At 40.0% G+C, this 12,868-nt stretch overlaps 1 protein-coding gene across 5 annotated transcripts in view; it reads left to right on the forward strand.

Moving 5' to 3' along the window:
* LOC138817888 (phosphatidylinositol 3,4,5-trisphosphate 3-phosphatase TPTE2-like) overlaps positions 1-12,620 on the forward strand; it is a 42,895-nt gene extending 30,275 nt beyond the window's left edge. For all 5 annotated transcript variants that reach the window (XM_070008657.1, XM_070008659.1, XM_070008658.1 and 2 more), the window contains 5 exons: positions 395-500; positions 3,511-3,599; positions 6,691-6,783; positions 10,181-10,251; positions 12,475-12,620. In XM_070008657.1, coding sequence (XP_069864758.1) covers positions 395-500; positions 3,511-3,599; positions 6,691-6,783; positions 10,181-10,251; positions 12,475-12,574 — 459 coding nt within the window. In that variant the 3' untranslated portion in view covers positions 12,575-12,620. The remainder of the gene's footprint in view (positions 1-394; positions 501-3,510; positions 3,600-6,690; positions 6,784-10,180; positions 10,252-12,474) is intronic.
* The last annotated feature ends 248 nt before the right edge of the window (positions 12,621-12,868 follow it).

Below are 12,868 nucleotides of genomic sequence, written 5' to 3' on the forward strand. Positions count from 1 at the left end.
TGACATATAATTATCTACTGCACCTAGTGGAGGTCTCTTTCTCCCCTGATGAAGAACCATCCATTAAACCACAGTCCTTCCTTTAACTCATTACAGCAGCTTCTGCCATAGCAGTATTAGCCCCTGAGTTGTCCTTAGTTGTCATTAGCAAGCCATAGGCAGGACTTACTTCTTCCATGTTCCTCCCTGCAGGTCTGAGGTCAGTGCTTTTTCCCATGGTAGATAATTAGTCATGAGGTAAATACATAAGAATATTAAAGAATAGTAATTATATAATGGAACACAATAAACGTTTGCTTAATTTCTTCCTGCTCTTAAGCTGAAAAAGAGAGATTAGGATACTGACTCTAAACTTTGCATTCTCACTAAAATTGGGACTTCTGTTGCTTTACAGCATCGTTATGTGGAATATTTCAAAATTGTAAAAAATGTGTTTCACGGGAATTTACCACCAAAGAGAAAGATTAAAATTGAAAGAATTGTAGTCCATTCGCTTTACGGTAAGTGCTTTGGAATTGAAGGATGGGACCTGAGGACGAGTGCTCCCATTCTTTGAGAGGGTTTTGCTCGCGGTTATGTATATAGATCATCATAACTCCTAGCTGTCTTAAGTTTCCCCACACATGAACTCCTCTCTGGAGCTACCCACTGGGCAGGCGATTCATAGCCATGATAGCAAGTCTTAGATGTCTCTGTCTTCCTTTGCCCATCTCTACTTGAGGGGAGAGCTCCCTCCTCTTGCCTTCTGTTCTCATGGCTACCAATCTCAGCTCAGGGTAGGCCTTTCAGGGTTGGAGCCTTTAGAGGTGAACCATGAACCATTGACACTGCTTCTTTCCCAGACCCATTTCTCCTTCATGCTCCTCTCAGCAGCAGTGTCCCTGTATCACTTTCTCATCTAGTCCTTTTTTCCTCATCTCACCAATCTTTCTTTTCCCTCTTCCCTCCTCCTCTAAGCATCACATCCCCAGCACCTGCCTTAAATACCTGATCACAAATGCTTTAGTTACTGCCAAACAACCAAGCATCCTGACCAGGGCAGGCCTTTGCCAGTATTCAGCATGGGTAGTCAGCAAAAGAGAGAAGTAGCAAACAAAAAAAAAAAAATGAAGCTGGGTGTTGGTAAGGCTCACACCTAAAATGCTAGCTACTCTTGAGGATGTGCTCTAGAGAATCAGTTTGAAGCCAGCCCAGGCAGAGACTCACAGAGTCTCCATCTGCAACATAACCAGAGAATATAGGGTTGGAGTTCAAACTATTGTGCCAGGAAAGAAAAAAGCTGAACACAGTTTTGAAACATAGAAATAGGTATTTCAGGGACTGGGAAGGTGGCTCAGTAGTAGAGCACTTGCCTTGCATGCATGAGGCCCTGGGTTCGATTCCTCAGCACCACATAAGCAAAAAGAAAAAAGCCGCAAGTGGCACTGTGGCTCAAGTGGTTGAGCGCTAGCCTTGAGCTGAAGAGCTGAGGGACAGCACCCAGGCCCAGAGTTCAGGCCCCAGGACTGGACCAAAAAAAAAAAAAAAGAAAGAAAGAAAAAAAAAAAGGAAATAGGTATTACAGAGAAGCTTCCTAAAAGGCAGCTCAACCCTCCCCCCCGCCCCCCCCCCCCCGGCCACACACACACATGAATCTCCATGAAGATGGAAGGGTAGGAGAAAGTCATGTTTTACCAGAGTCCCTTATCTACTACCAAGATGCTGCCTACTTCCAAAGAAATGAGACTGTCTGTGTTAGGCTTCTTATCCTTGCTGGGATGATAGGCACATATGATCATGTCCACAGTTTTCCCTCTGGGCTAGCTCATACTGTGGTCCTCTCAATCTCAACCTCCCAAGCAGCCAGGACTATAGGCATAAGCTGCCAGTACCTAGCTACTCTAGTTGTTTTTGAGGTAGGGTCCTGCTTTTTGCCAAACTGGCCTAGAAAACTGGTAAGAGAGGTTATTTCTTTGGGGCAGAAGATCTACACAGGTAGAAGAAAAAGAGTGAGACAAAAAAATTTCACTTTATTTTTCTTTCTTATTTTTAAATGATGAAATACATTTATATGACTTGAAGTTGTTTAAATGTGAGAAAAATCAAGGGCTTAAGCCAACAAAAGTTCTCATCATGTAATAGGAATTTTAGTTCTACTTTTAATTAACTGTCAGTAGGCATCAGTAGAGCGAAGCTGTGCAACTGGAATGGCACAGAGGGAAGTGCAGCACGAAGCCGTGCTTCCTTATCAGAATTATTCTCATAGTGGTGGATAAACAGAACTAACAGAAATCAAAGGAAAACAAAACAAGAAGAGTGATCAAGCATGGTTCAGTGACTTTTTTGTTATGGTAAAATAGGCAAGGTGAAAGGAAAGCAGTTAATTATGGGCTCTGAAACCAGGTCTTTGAGGAAATGCTAAGGGCAGTGGGGCCATTTGAAGGGAGAAAAAGGCATAGGTCACACACTGATGGCTCACGCTGGTCATCTTAGTTACCTAGGAGGCCGAGATCTGAGGATTGTGGTTCGAAGCCTTCAAAGTCCTTGAGACCCTTATCCACAATTAACCAGCAAACAGTCAGAAGTGAAAGTGTGGCTCAAGTGATATTTAGTGCCAGCTTTGAGTCAAAAAGCCAAGAGAAAGCATAAGGCCCTGAACTTAAGCCCATTTAAGTAAGTCAGGTCTACAAACAATGCAAGCATATTTTCTCTTATTCATAAATAGACAAGTTATATGCAAGTACAGACAAACATATTAACTGATGTAAGGCATTTTTGTGGGAGAATTCAAATGGCATAATTTCTTAGAAAAACAAATTCACAGTCCAACAGGATGAATACCAGGAAACTGGTACTTGGAAAGTATGAAGGAGGAAGGCAGACAAATGAAAAGAGGTGGAGCAGAGGAGTGTCATCATAATACTTATGACATATCCTGTGAAACTAGGAAAATTGAAGGGAGGGTGGCTTGGGAAGGATGGGGAGAATGATGAAAAGGGTGCATCTTCCATGAAGATGCATTGCACTGGTTAAATGGTACAATGACTTAAAGATAATAAAATATGATTTAAAAAAGAAAGAATAGGGCATTAGACCATTTGCCTGAAATGTACAAACAAGAATGTTTGGGTATGGCTATCCTATATTTTCATAGAGATTGATTTAGGAATTGAATTTAAAGTAGGGCAAGAGGAATTTAGACTGTTATCATTGAAGTCTAAAGAAAGCATCGCATTAGCAAGAAGCTTTGGTCACCATTTGTTTTCTTTTTTTCTGGAAAGATGAAGCTGTAAGAATTAGTCTTGAAGAAGCTAAATGTATTACATATAGGTTTGTTCTCTTGCTCTCTGATCTTATAAACTCTGCTTTAGGCGACAGAAGCTGGTTTTCAAGGACAAAATCCATGCAGAATGAAATGATGAAATATTGCGATTGTTAGCTGGCACTGTTTTCTCTTTTTAGTCTCTCATGATAACTGGCAAGACATTTTGCTCTGTGCTCTAACATATGTGTCTTTTTACTTTTATTGAGGGGTCGGACGAGGAGATGCAACAGATCTAAAAATAGACATCATAATGCAGTGTAAGACTGTGTTTACTTGCACATCAGAAACCTGCATGGTGAGTAAAAGCATTTGAAGTGAGACTTCTGGTACTTGTTTCTAGTTCACAGTCCAGCTGGCATGTTGCCCTCCCCAAACCATCACTCACCACACAGGCGTGTGTTGCCCTCTGGTGGCCAGCGTGGTGCTTGCTTAGTTCACATGCAAATCAAAGCTAGGTTCCAAAGAGTCCTTGTAAGACATTTCCCCAAGTATGCTACAGTTCACTGTTCCTTTGTGTTCACTTGCCCACACATGCTAAGAATGTTCCCAGGAATCAATGGAGGTTTCAAATTTCCATATCTGGTCAGTATTTGCTATATTATTTTCATCTTGGTCTTGTTTTTTGGTCATCTGTTGTATAACACTGATCTTGGAGTTTAGTGTTCTTGACCAAGATCACCTTGGCACTTGTGAAGTGTAGAATTCAGGAAATGTGGAATTGGCACTGAAGCTGTCCACTCCACAGTGCCCTCAGTGACACTAACTCAGATGTTCCATGGGGAGCAGCTGTAAGGGGAGACAATATTGAACTGTAATAAAGAAATGCTGAAGACTGTAGACCTTTTCTGGAAAAGAAAATAAGCAAGTTGCCTTTATGATCAAAAGTAAACTTTTAAAATTCCTTCCCAGGTTCTTAGAAGTTACACACACACACACACACACACACACACACACACACACACACACACACACACACACACACACACACACACACACACACACACACACAATTCCTTCCCAGGTTCTTAGAAGTTACACACACACACGCACGCACGCACACATACACACACACACACACAATCCAAGCCTCCTGAGTAGCTAGGATTACAGGCATGGGCCTTTGGTGCCCAGCTTCATAGATACTTTTTAAAATTTTTATTCCTTTGTGTTTGGATTCACTTTGCTGAGAGCATTCACCCAAACCCCATCCTTGATTTTTTTGTTCTTATCTATGAGAAGACTCTGGTTTGGGTCACGTTCACCATTGCCCTTCTGTAAAGTAGCATGGGTTCTTTCAGTGAGTGAACAGATATTCAGGAGCCCTTGCTGTGTGGACAATGTCAGAGCTGCCACATGGGCATTTCCCACACCCACTGTCTAAACACATTTAATCAATCCTGATTTATCAAATAAGCTTTTCCTATGCTGCTTAAATGCAACCAGTGTTCTCCAAGTCAGACTTTACCATTTGAAATTGTTTTTAATTCTTTTTTGTCTTAGCCTCTAAATCACATTAATCACCAGCTCCTATGGAAGATGCTTTGAAGTTTCACTTCACTTTTCATGTTCCCACTACTGCTACCTAGTCCAGGACCTTATTTGCTCATTTCTAGATTTGTACAATAGTCTGCTTCCTTTGTATTTCTCTGTATAAAATTCAACATATGGATGTGTGCAGAATGTACCCTGAAATAGTGCTCTCATTGTGAGCAGAAGACACAGTGTGCCTGGCCAGAGCCAGTACCCATCTTTGGCTCAAATTCTTATCTATAAAATAGACCACTTCTCAAGTGTTGTGAGATTAAGGTAATACATCTGAAGTTACTCTATAAACTGTAAATTACTAAATCAGTGTTACAGGTGATAATTATCCAACCACATTGTTACATAGGACATGCCCCCAGCGATTCTTAGCAACATTTTCATTCTTGTTTTCCTGGCTCTTAAGATCTCAAGACACAACAACCCTAGCAAAGCTGAGCTATTCCCATCAATAACTTGACCTAGAGACTCCCAATAAAGGAGGACGTGTCACCTCCCTGGCTCTAGGAACACAAGTCTAATTTCTATTCATGTTTCTGCAGGTCTCTCACACCTGTACTACTCCAATGACCAACTCAAGTTCTACTTCCTTGGGGAAGTTTTCCTATTCAACCTCTCTACTAGAAACTCCCCACTCCAAACACACACTACATAATTGGACACTCAATCTTGTTTGTGCAACTTGAAAATAATATATTATTGTCCTATTGTTCTTTATATAAAAATTCCTGAAGTCATTGAAAAAAATGTGAGGGTTTTTTTTCTTTTGCCCGTGATGCCTATCATTCCTCATTATAGTATGAAGGTGAATCAATACCAAAGAAATACTTAGACTCATTTCAAAGTTGTTAATCCCCCAAACTAGAACTATTTTTTATCGCTCCATTCACTGGAATAGGGCATCGATCTCACCAGCAACATAAGATTTTTTGACAAACATAATTAGTTATTCATTGCTTTTTGAATGCCAATGTAAACTTTAAAATTGAGTTTTATAATGCATTTTAAAGAAAAAAAATCAGATGATTCACATTGAACTGTAGTGTTTATTGGTTTAAACTCCAGTAGAAAAACAATTACTTTGCTTCTCAACAGTGCCCTATTGTAACCCTCAAATATGTAGAGGTCATGTAAAGAATAGTAAATACAACTTCAGAAAACAATACTATATTGTCCCATGGCATTTGTAGGGGACTGATTCCAGAACACCTTCCATAGATGCTCAAGTCCATATATAAAATAGCAGTTATTAACACATCCTGTGTACTTTAAAACATCTCTAGATTACTTACCATCCCTAAACAAACATGAGTATTACATAACAGCTGTTTACTGTATTCTGTAGGGAATAATGCTAAGAAAATTAATATACATGTTCAGTACAAGCACAATATTTTGTATATACTTAATCTGCAATTCCTTGAATCCACTGATTAAAAGAACTCAGGAAACAAGGAATACTATTCTAATTTGGTAAAGAGAAATTACTAAGTTACTGGAATTAAAATAATAAAACAGAGGCATAAAGTGTTCCCTTTTAACTAGACACTGTTTACCATTATCCAACAAGTGTTTGGAATAACACTTATATATGTATTGACTATACAACAGCAATGTATTTTAAAGATATTCAAAGAATTTGCAACTTATGGGAGCTTTGAAAACCAGAATTTATTAGTCCATGAAAATAATATAATAAAAAGTTTCCTACCTTCTTATAAAACAAAATAGTACTATTATATATGAAATGACTGGGCTATGAAACTGGATGCCTAGGTGCAGGAAAATGAATACTTACCACCAGCTACATTCATAGTTCCTAATTCCATGTGTTTATTTCACAGTTATTGCATGATCTCAAAAGGAATATGGCCATATTTCTTCTGTCAGATTGCCCAGAATTGTGTGATGATATAAAAATCAAGTTTTTTTCACCTGTGAGTAATCAAGAACCCTGTGTGATTGCTCTTGTCTACCCTGTATGATTGCTCTTGTCTTTTGACTGATTTGGGGTCAAGATTTCCTTTGCTGCAGTTCCCAGCAAGAGAAAGGCTAGATAGCAATTCATGTCCAGGGAAAGGGAGGAAAACACTTATCAAAACTATCACAAATTTTTACACATTCAAAATGTTTTGGCTTACTTGTTCCCCTAAATTCTATGCAATTTACATATGTTAGTTTTCAAGTAAGAAAACTAATAAAACAAGGATGCTAAAAAGGTTTATTTTACACTGTTGAGCAGTATTGACAATTTTGAATCTTCTAAACACATTGCCATCAATGTGTTTACACATTTTCAATAACTGAGGAGATTTTACTTTCCTCTGAGTTGATACAAGCTATAATTATCTATTAACTTAGGATCATTACTGTTACAGTCATGAATGTATAATTTCTATTGATCAGTTGTACAGTGAATTTCAGTGGCTCAGTAGTTGTATTTTTCTATTAACTCATCCATCACCACTACCAACAAGAAACTTTAATTTCATTCTCTGTGCCTTCCTTCATCACCTGCTTACTCACTGCTGAAGAAGTATCTATGAGCTATTGAGATGGTTAATGTTGAAGCAAATGACCTGGGCAATCGTTATATTGGAAGTTTGCCCTTGAATAACGGATCTACTCTTGAATTCTTGCTCAGCAAGTGGTCTGTAAGCAGAAACAGTGGTTTCTGAACTGGCTCCAGGGACCTTGGTATTAGCTGCTTTTAGTGATGATTATCAAGAATCTAGAGTGAAGGTATATTTTTTTTAATTCAGGAAATTCTTTGCTTACCAGTTTTCATTTGGGGGCAGTACTGGGGTTTGAAGTCAGGGCCTCATGTTTTGTTTGGTTTGCTTGCTTGTCTGGATCTCTACCAATTGAGCTACACCTCCAGTCCTGATTTTTGCTGGTCATTTTGGAAATGGAATCTGACTTTTCTGCCCAAGCTGTTTTTGGTCCTCCAGAGCTCAGCCTCCTGAGTAGCTCTAGTCATCACCAATATGGGTTGATAATTATTCAAAATAGATATGTTATATTTCTTAAAGCTTGGTCTCAAGGACCATCTCTGGGGAGCGACTGTAAATTCTAGCTTTCCTCTGATGGGGCTCCAAGTGAGATGACTGTGGATGCCATACAGTGTATCTTTCACAGGATGATTGTTTACCCTGACATGCAGCCTAATGCCTCAGTGCCCCACTGGTGACAGGTGTCCTTCTCAGAGGAAACCTGTTTTTACTGGCAGATGCCTGGAGGCTCTTGTCTGACTTGTTATTTTTAGTTTCTTCCTACCAACGTAGATACTGCAGGAAAGCCCTGAGAGCAGACACAGGCTTGTGCACGCTGCTCAGATCAGGTACCAACCAGGCAGCACAACAAAACACAGAGATTAAGAGAAGCAGGTTATAACAGAGAGAGGCGAGGGCAGCACCAGCCTCAGCTAGTGGAAAGAGGGGAGTCATTTAGGAGAAACTGATGCCCAACCAGTGTCACAGACACAGGGAGACCTGAGGAGCAAGTAGCCTTTGCGCTGGGCCCAGGGTGTTACCTGAGCAGGTTTCCCATGGGGGGCTCCATTGTGGTCCCAGGAGTTGTGCTGTAACCCAGGTAGTCACAGTGACTTACCTACACAGGTCCCCTGGAACATGGGGTGCATGGGGTAAGGGGATGGTATCTGCTGTCACATAGGAAGAGGGGTGCATGAAACAGATACCTAGATCAGGCCACTGAGGAACTGGGAAGGGACAGAGACTGGAAACTGGAGTGGCTGTGCCCTGCTCCTGTTATGCCAGTCTAATGTACACTCAAAATGAATGCAGAGGCTACCGCAATGAGTAAGAACTCATCACCGTATGTTTGGGTGCAAAGAGGCTAGGTCTTTAGTTAATTTAGTTGATTTAGTTGCAAATAAGATCAAAAGATCAGTATCTATATTTATCATGGACTAAACATTTTTCAAGTGGAATTGATGTCATATAGTAATTCTATGTTTTGGGCTTTTTTGTTTTTTTGTTTTTGTTTTCATTTTTTGATGGTCATGCGTTTGAACTCTAGGCCTGGGCACTGTCCCTCTGCTCTTCAGCTCAAGTCTAGCACTCTACCATTTGAGCCACAGCACCACTTCCCATTTTCTGAGTGGTTTATTGGACATAAGAGTCTCACGGACTTTGCTGCCTGGGTTGGCTTTGAACAGCAGATCTCAGCCTCCTGAGTAGCTAGCATTACAGGTGTGAGCCACCGACTCCTAGCTAATTCCCAGCTAATTAATTAATTAATTTAAATTAATTAATTTAATTAATTTAAATTCTTTGTTTTAATGTAAATTACCAAATCCTTTTCCACCGTGGCTTCACCATTTTACATTTGCACCAACAAGGCCTGAGGGACTCTGGTGGACTGTGGTTTGCTGATTTCTGATGGCGATCCTACTGGATGTGACATCAGGACTCAGTCTTCATGTGTGCTTTGTGCTTGTAGGCCTTTTCGATACATTCTCTGGAGAAATGTTTGTTTTATCTGCTTTTTTCAGGTTTTTGTTTTTGTTTTTGTTTTTGTTTGTCCGGTAGTGGGGCTTGAACTCTGGGCCTGGGCGCTGTCCCTCAGCTCTTCAGCTCAAGGCTAGCGTTCTACCACTCGAGCCACAGAGCCACTTCCGGCTTTTTTCTTTTTGCTTATGTGGTGCTGAGGAATCGAACCCAGGGCCTCAGGCATGCAGGCAAGCGCTCTACCACTGAGCCACCTTCCCAGCCCAGGCTTTTGTTTCTTAATTGAAAGAGGTCTTCTGGATACAACACCGTCATCAGATACATGATTTGCATATATTTTCCTTCATTCTGTGGCTTAGTTTTTCACTTTGTTGCTACGCTTTTTTGTTGGTGGTGGTGGTAGTCATGGAACTAGAACTCAGGGCCAGGGTCTATCCCTGAGCAATTGTGATCAAGTTAGTGCTCTACCACTTTGAGCCACAGTGCCACTTCTGGTTTTCTGGTGGTTTAATTGGAGATAAATGTCTCATAAACTTTCCTGCCCAGGCTGGCTTTGAACTCCAATCCTCAGACCTCAGCCTCGTGAGTAGCTAGGATTACAGGCATAAACCACCAGCACTTGGCTGCTAATGCTCTTTTATGAAATCCAATTTAACAGATTTTTCTATTTTACTGCACTAAGCTTGACCCTTTGCAGTTTAATTGAAACAGTGTTCTCCTAAAGTCCTTGAGTACTTTGTATAGAAGGCTGCAGCTGATAAATACATAAAGAAATAAGGGAGTAATTTTAATCTCTTGGGATCATTAGTTCTTGGTATCCATTTTATTATGAAAATAACCTTTTTCTTTAACCCTATGTTTTTAGAACCTGCCGAAATGGTACCAGCGCTGTGCTTTCTTTTTATGCTTCCACACCTCCTTGGTCAAGAATAATCGGTAAGGATATGATGTAATCCAATAGAAACAGCTTCATCTTCCATGTCTGTGTATAAACTACAGTGGCAGGTCTTTTTGCCCACTGTCCTAAGTACATTTACCACAAATACAAAGAACCCCTTGAGCAACCATTTCAAAACCCCAGTCATGGGATGGTGTGTAAGTTAAAATGCAGTTACTCAGATCTTAGTAATGACCAGTTCCTCCCAGGGAAGTTATATTTGCTCAGTTCCTGGAATATGGCTGGTCCTGAGGGGGTGTGGATGTACTGTGGTAATACTGAAGGAAGGTGTGATCCATCCAGGGAGGCTTTAGCTGACCTCAAACTTACATTGGCCCATTTACATCTAGGACAGAAATGGCAAGGCCCGATAAGTATTAATTAGTCTGAAAACCATTAATTTTATAGACTCCCATTTTAAAAAGTTTTTCTAAGAACTGAGCTTCTAAAAACAAGTTCATTGTTCTTAAGAACCTACTACCATATCTAGAAACACATTCCTGATCCTACAAGTTCTCCACTTTTTAGGAGTATTTTTCCTGAGGGTGAAAACTACTCAAGACCAGAGTTGAAGAGATTGTCTTTGTGTCATTGTGTGCGTGCGTGTGTGTGTGTGTGTGTGTGTGTGTGTGTGTGTGTGTGTGTGTGTGTGTGTGTGTGTGTGTGTGTGTATTTGTTATATCCAATGTTAATCTTCTCTTCAAGTCTGAACTGAGCTTAATACCTCCAGTCTAGTAAGACAGCACCAAGAAAACACCAGTTCTACACACTTGTGATTCACACACAATTTGGTTTGGGAAAGAGTAAACTATTTAATGACAAAATGTTCACCAAGTTTTCTAGATGTATATAAACAAACTTTGACTCATGAGCAAAATTCTTAACAAAGGCATGGCTTGGGGCAAGGAGCCTTTACTCATTGCTCCTTCTCCAAGTGGTTGTTGTAAAGCACAGCTTTGTCCTTTATGTCATCAGGGTCACATGAGAGATGGTGGGGATGCTTTATCCTCATTTCATAGACATTTCTGTAGGAATTGGTATCGTTTCATGCCTTGCTTTTGTAAAGCTCCTTTAAGAGTTATGAGGTTGTTATTTAGACAAATACACAGCTTTGTCACTTGAGAGAGATATAGACAGAATTAGATCTAAAATACACTGGGATATGGTAAGTTATCAGGATTCTAGATACTTACACACAGTGAGACCAAAAGAAGATACTCCTAGGATAGAAATACAAAGACACAATGCCTACATGCCTCTTCATATTTATATAAAACTGTATGTGTGTGTGTGTGTGTGTGAGAGAGAGAGAGAGAGAGAGAGAGAGAGCGCTAGCACTTCAGGATATAGAAATAAGAGCTCTCTTTTTTAAAAAAATTAATTTTTGATGATTCTTTCTTGGTTTTGTATGGTGTATTCACATCTATACCTCAAGGAGGGAGTGGGAAGAGTATAGAACTTGAGGGATAAAGGGTGAAAAAGGGCAGCAGTGGAGCTCACTGGACACAGATGAAGGTGAATTATACAACTTGTGGGTGGAGAGAGAGGAAGGGACTGGGAGAGAATGAGGGAACAGAGACATTGTACCAAAAGGAAATGTAATCATTACCTGATTCCTGTAATTGTAATCCTTCTGTACATTACCTTTATAATAACAATAAAGTAAATTAATGTAAAAAAAAACAAAAGAAATAAGAGATACAGACAGGCACTGGTGTCTCACTGGCCTCTGATCCTAGCTACATAGGAGGCTGAGATCTGAGGATCCCAGTTTGAAGCCAGCCCAGGCAGAAAAGTCTGTGAGACTCTTCAATTAGCCAGTGAAATAGCCTGATGTGATAGATTTAGCTTAGCAGAAAAGGCTAAGTGATATCACAAGACCCTTATTGACACAAAAGAAACAAAACAGTATTTTATTACTGAGTTTTGTTACATACCTAATATATTTATGGGTAATTTCTGCCAATTATAGACATTTTCATAGTTTGTTCAAACTGGATGTAACTAATTCCCTTGGAAGCATGTTGGGACCAATGTGTTTGCATCTGAAAATTAAGGTATCTATGTCACCTCCAAGAGGTGGAATTAGCCAAGTAAGGAAAGCAAATGGAGCTTACTTTCTGGTTGCAGGAACAAGTCTCTTTCTAAACAAGAGTGTTGTATTGTATGACTTTTCTGTTAGCCCTAAAATAAAAGGTAATGGCTTTTCTTCCTATCCTTAGGCTTTACCTAACACGTAATGAACTGGATAATCTTCAAAAACAAAGAATATGTAGGTTTTATCCCACTGATTTTGCTGTAGAGATCTACTTTGAAGAGTAGTTACATAAAATATTCTATTTTGTGTCATGTCAAAACCAGCTTTACAATGTCGGTGTGGGGGGGGAGGGGGGTATAATTGGGTGGGGGGAGGGGGGAGGCGGGGAAGGGAGGTGAAGTGTAAACAAAGGAGGAGGCTGCAATGCTTGGTAAGAAATGTATGCATTATCCTGCCCATGTAATTGTAGCCCCTCTGTACAGTATGTTCTCAAATAAAATAAAATAAAATTTAAAAAAAATATATTCTATTTTGGCACACTATCTGAGGCACCACACCACCCATGTCTAAATTCATGA

The sequence above is a fragment of the Dipodomys merriami genome, unplaced genomic scaffold, assembly GCF_024711535.1.
Source record: "Dipodomys merriami isolate MVZ:Mamm:240054 unplaced genomic scaffold, mDipMer1.0.p SCAF_700, whole genome shotgun sequence".
In the NCBI taxonomy this organism is placed as follows: Eukaryota; Metazoa; Chordata; class Mammalia; order Rodentia; family Heteromyidae; genus Dipodomys; species Dipodomys merriami.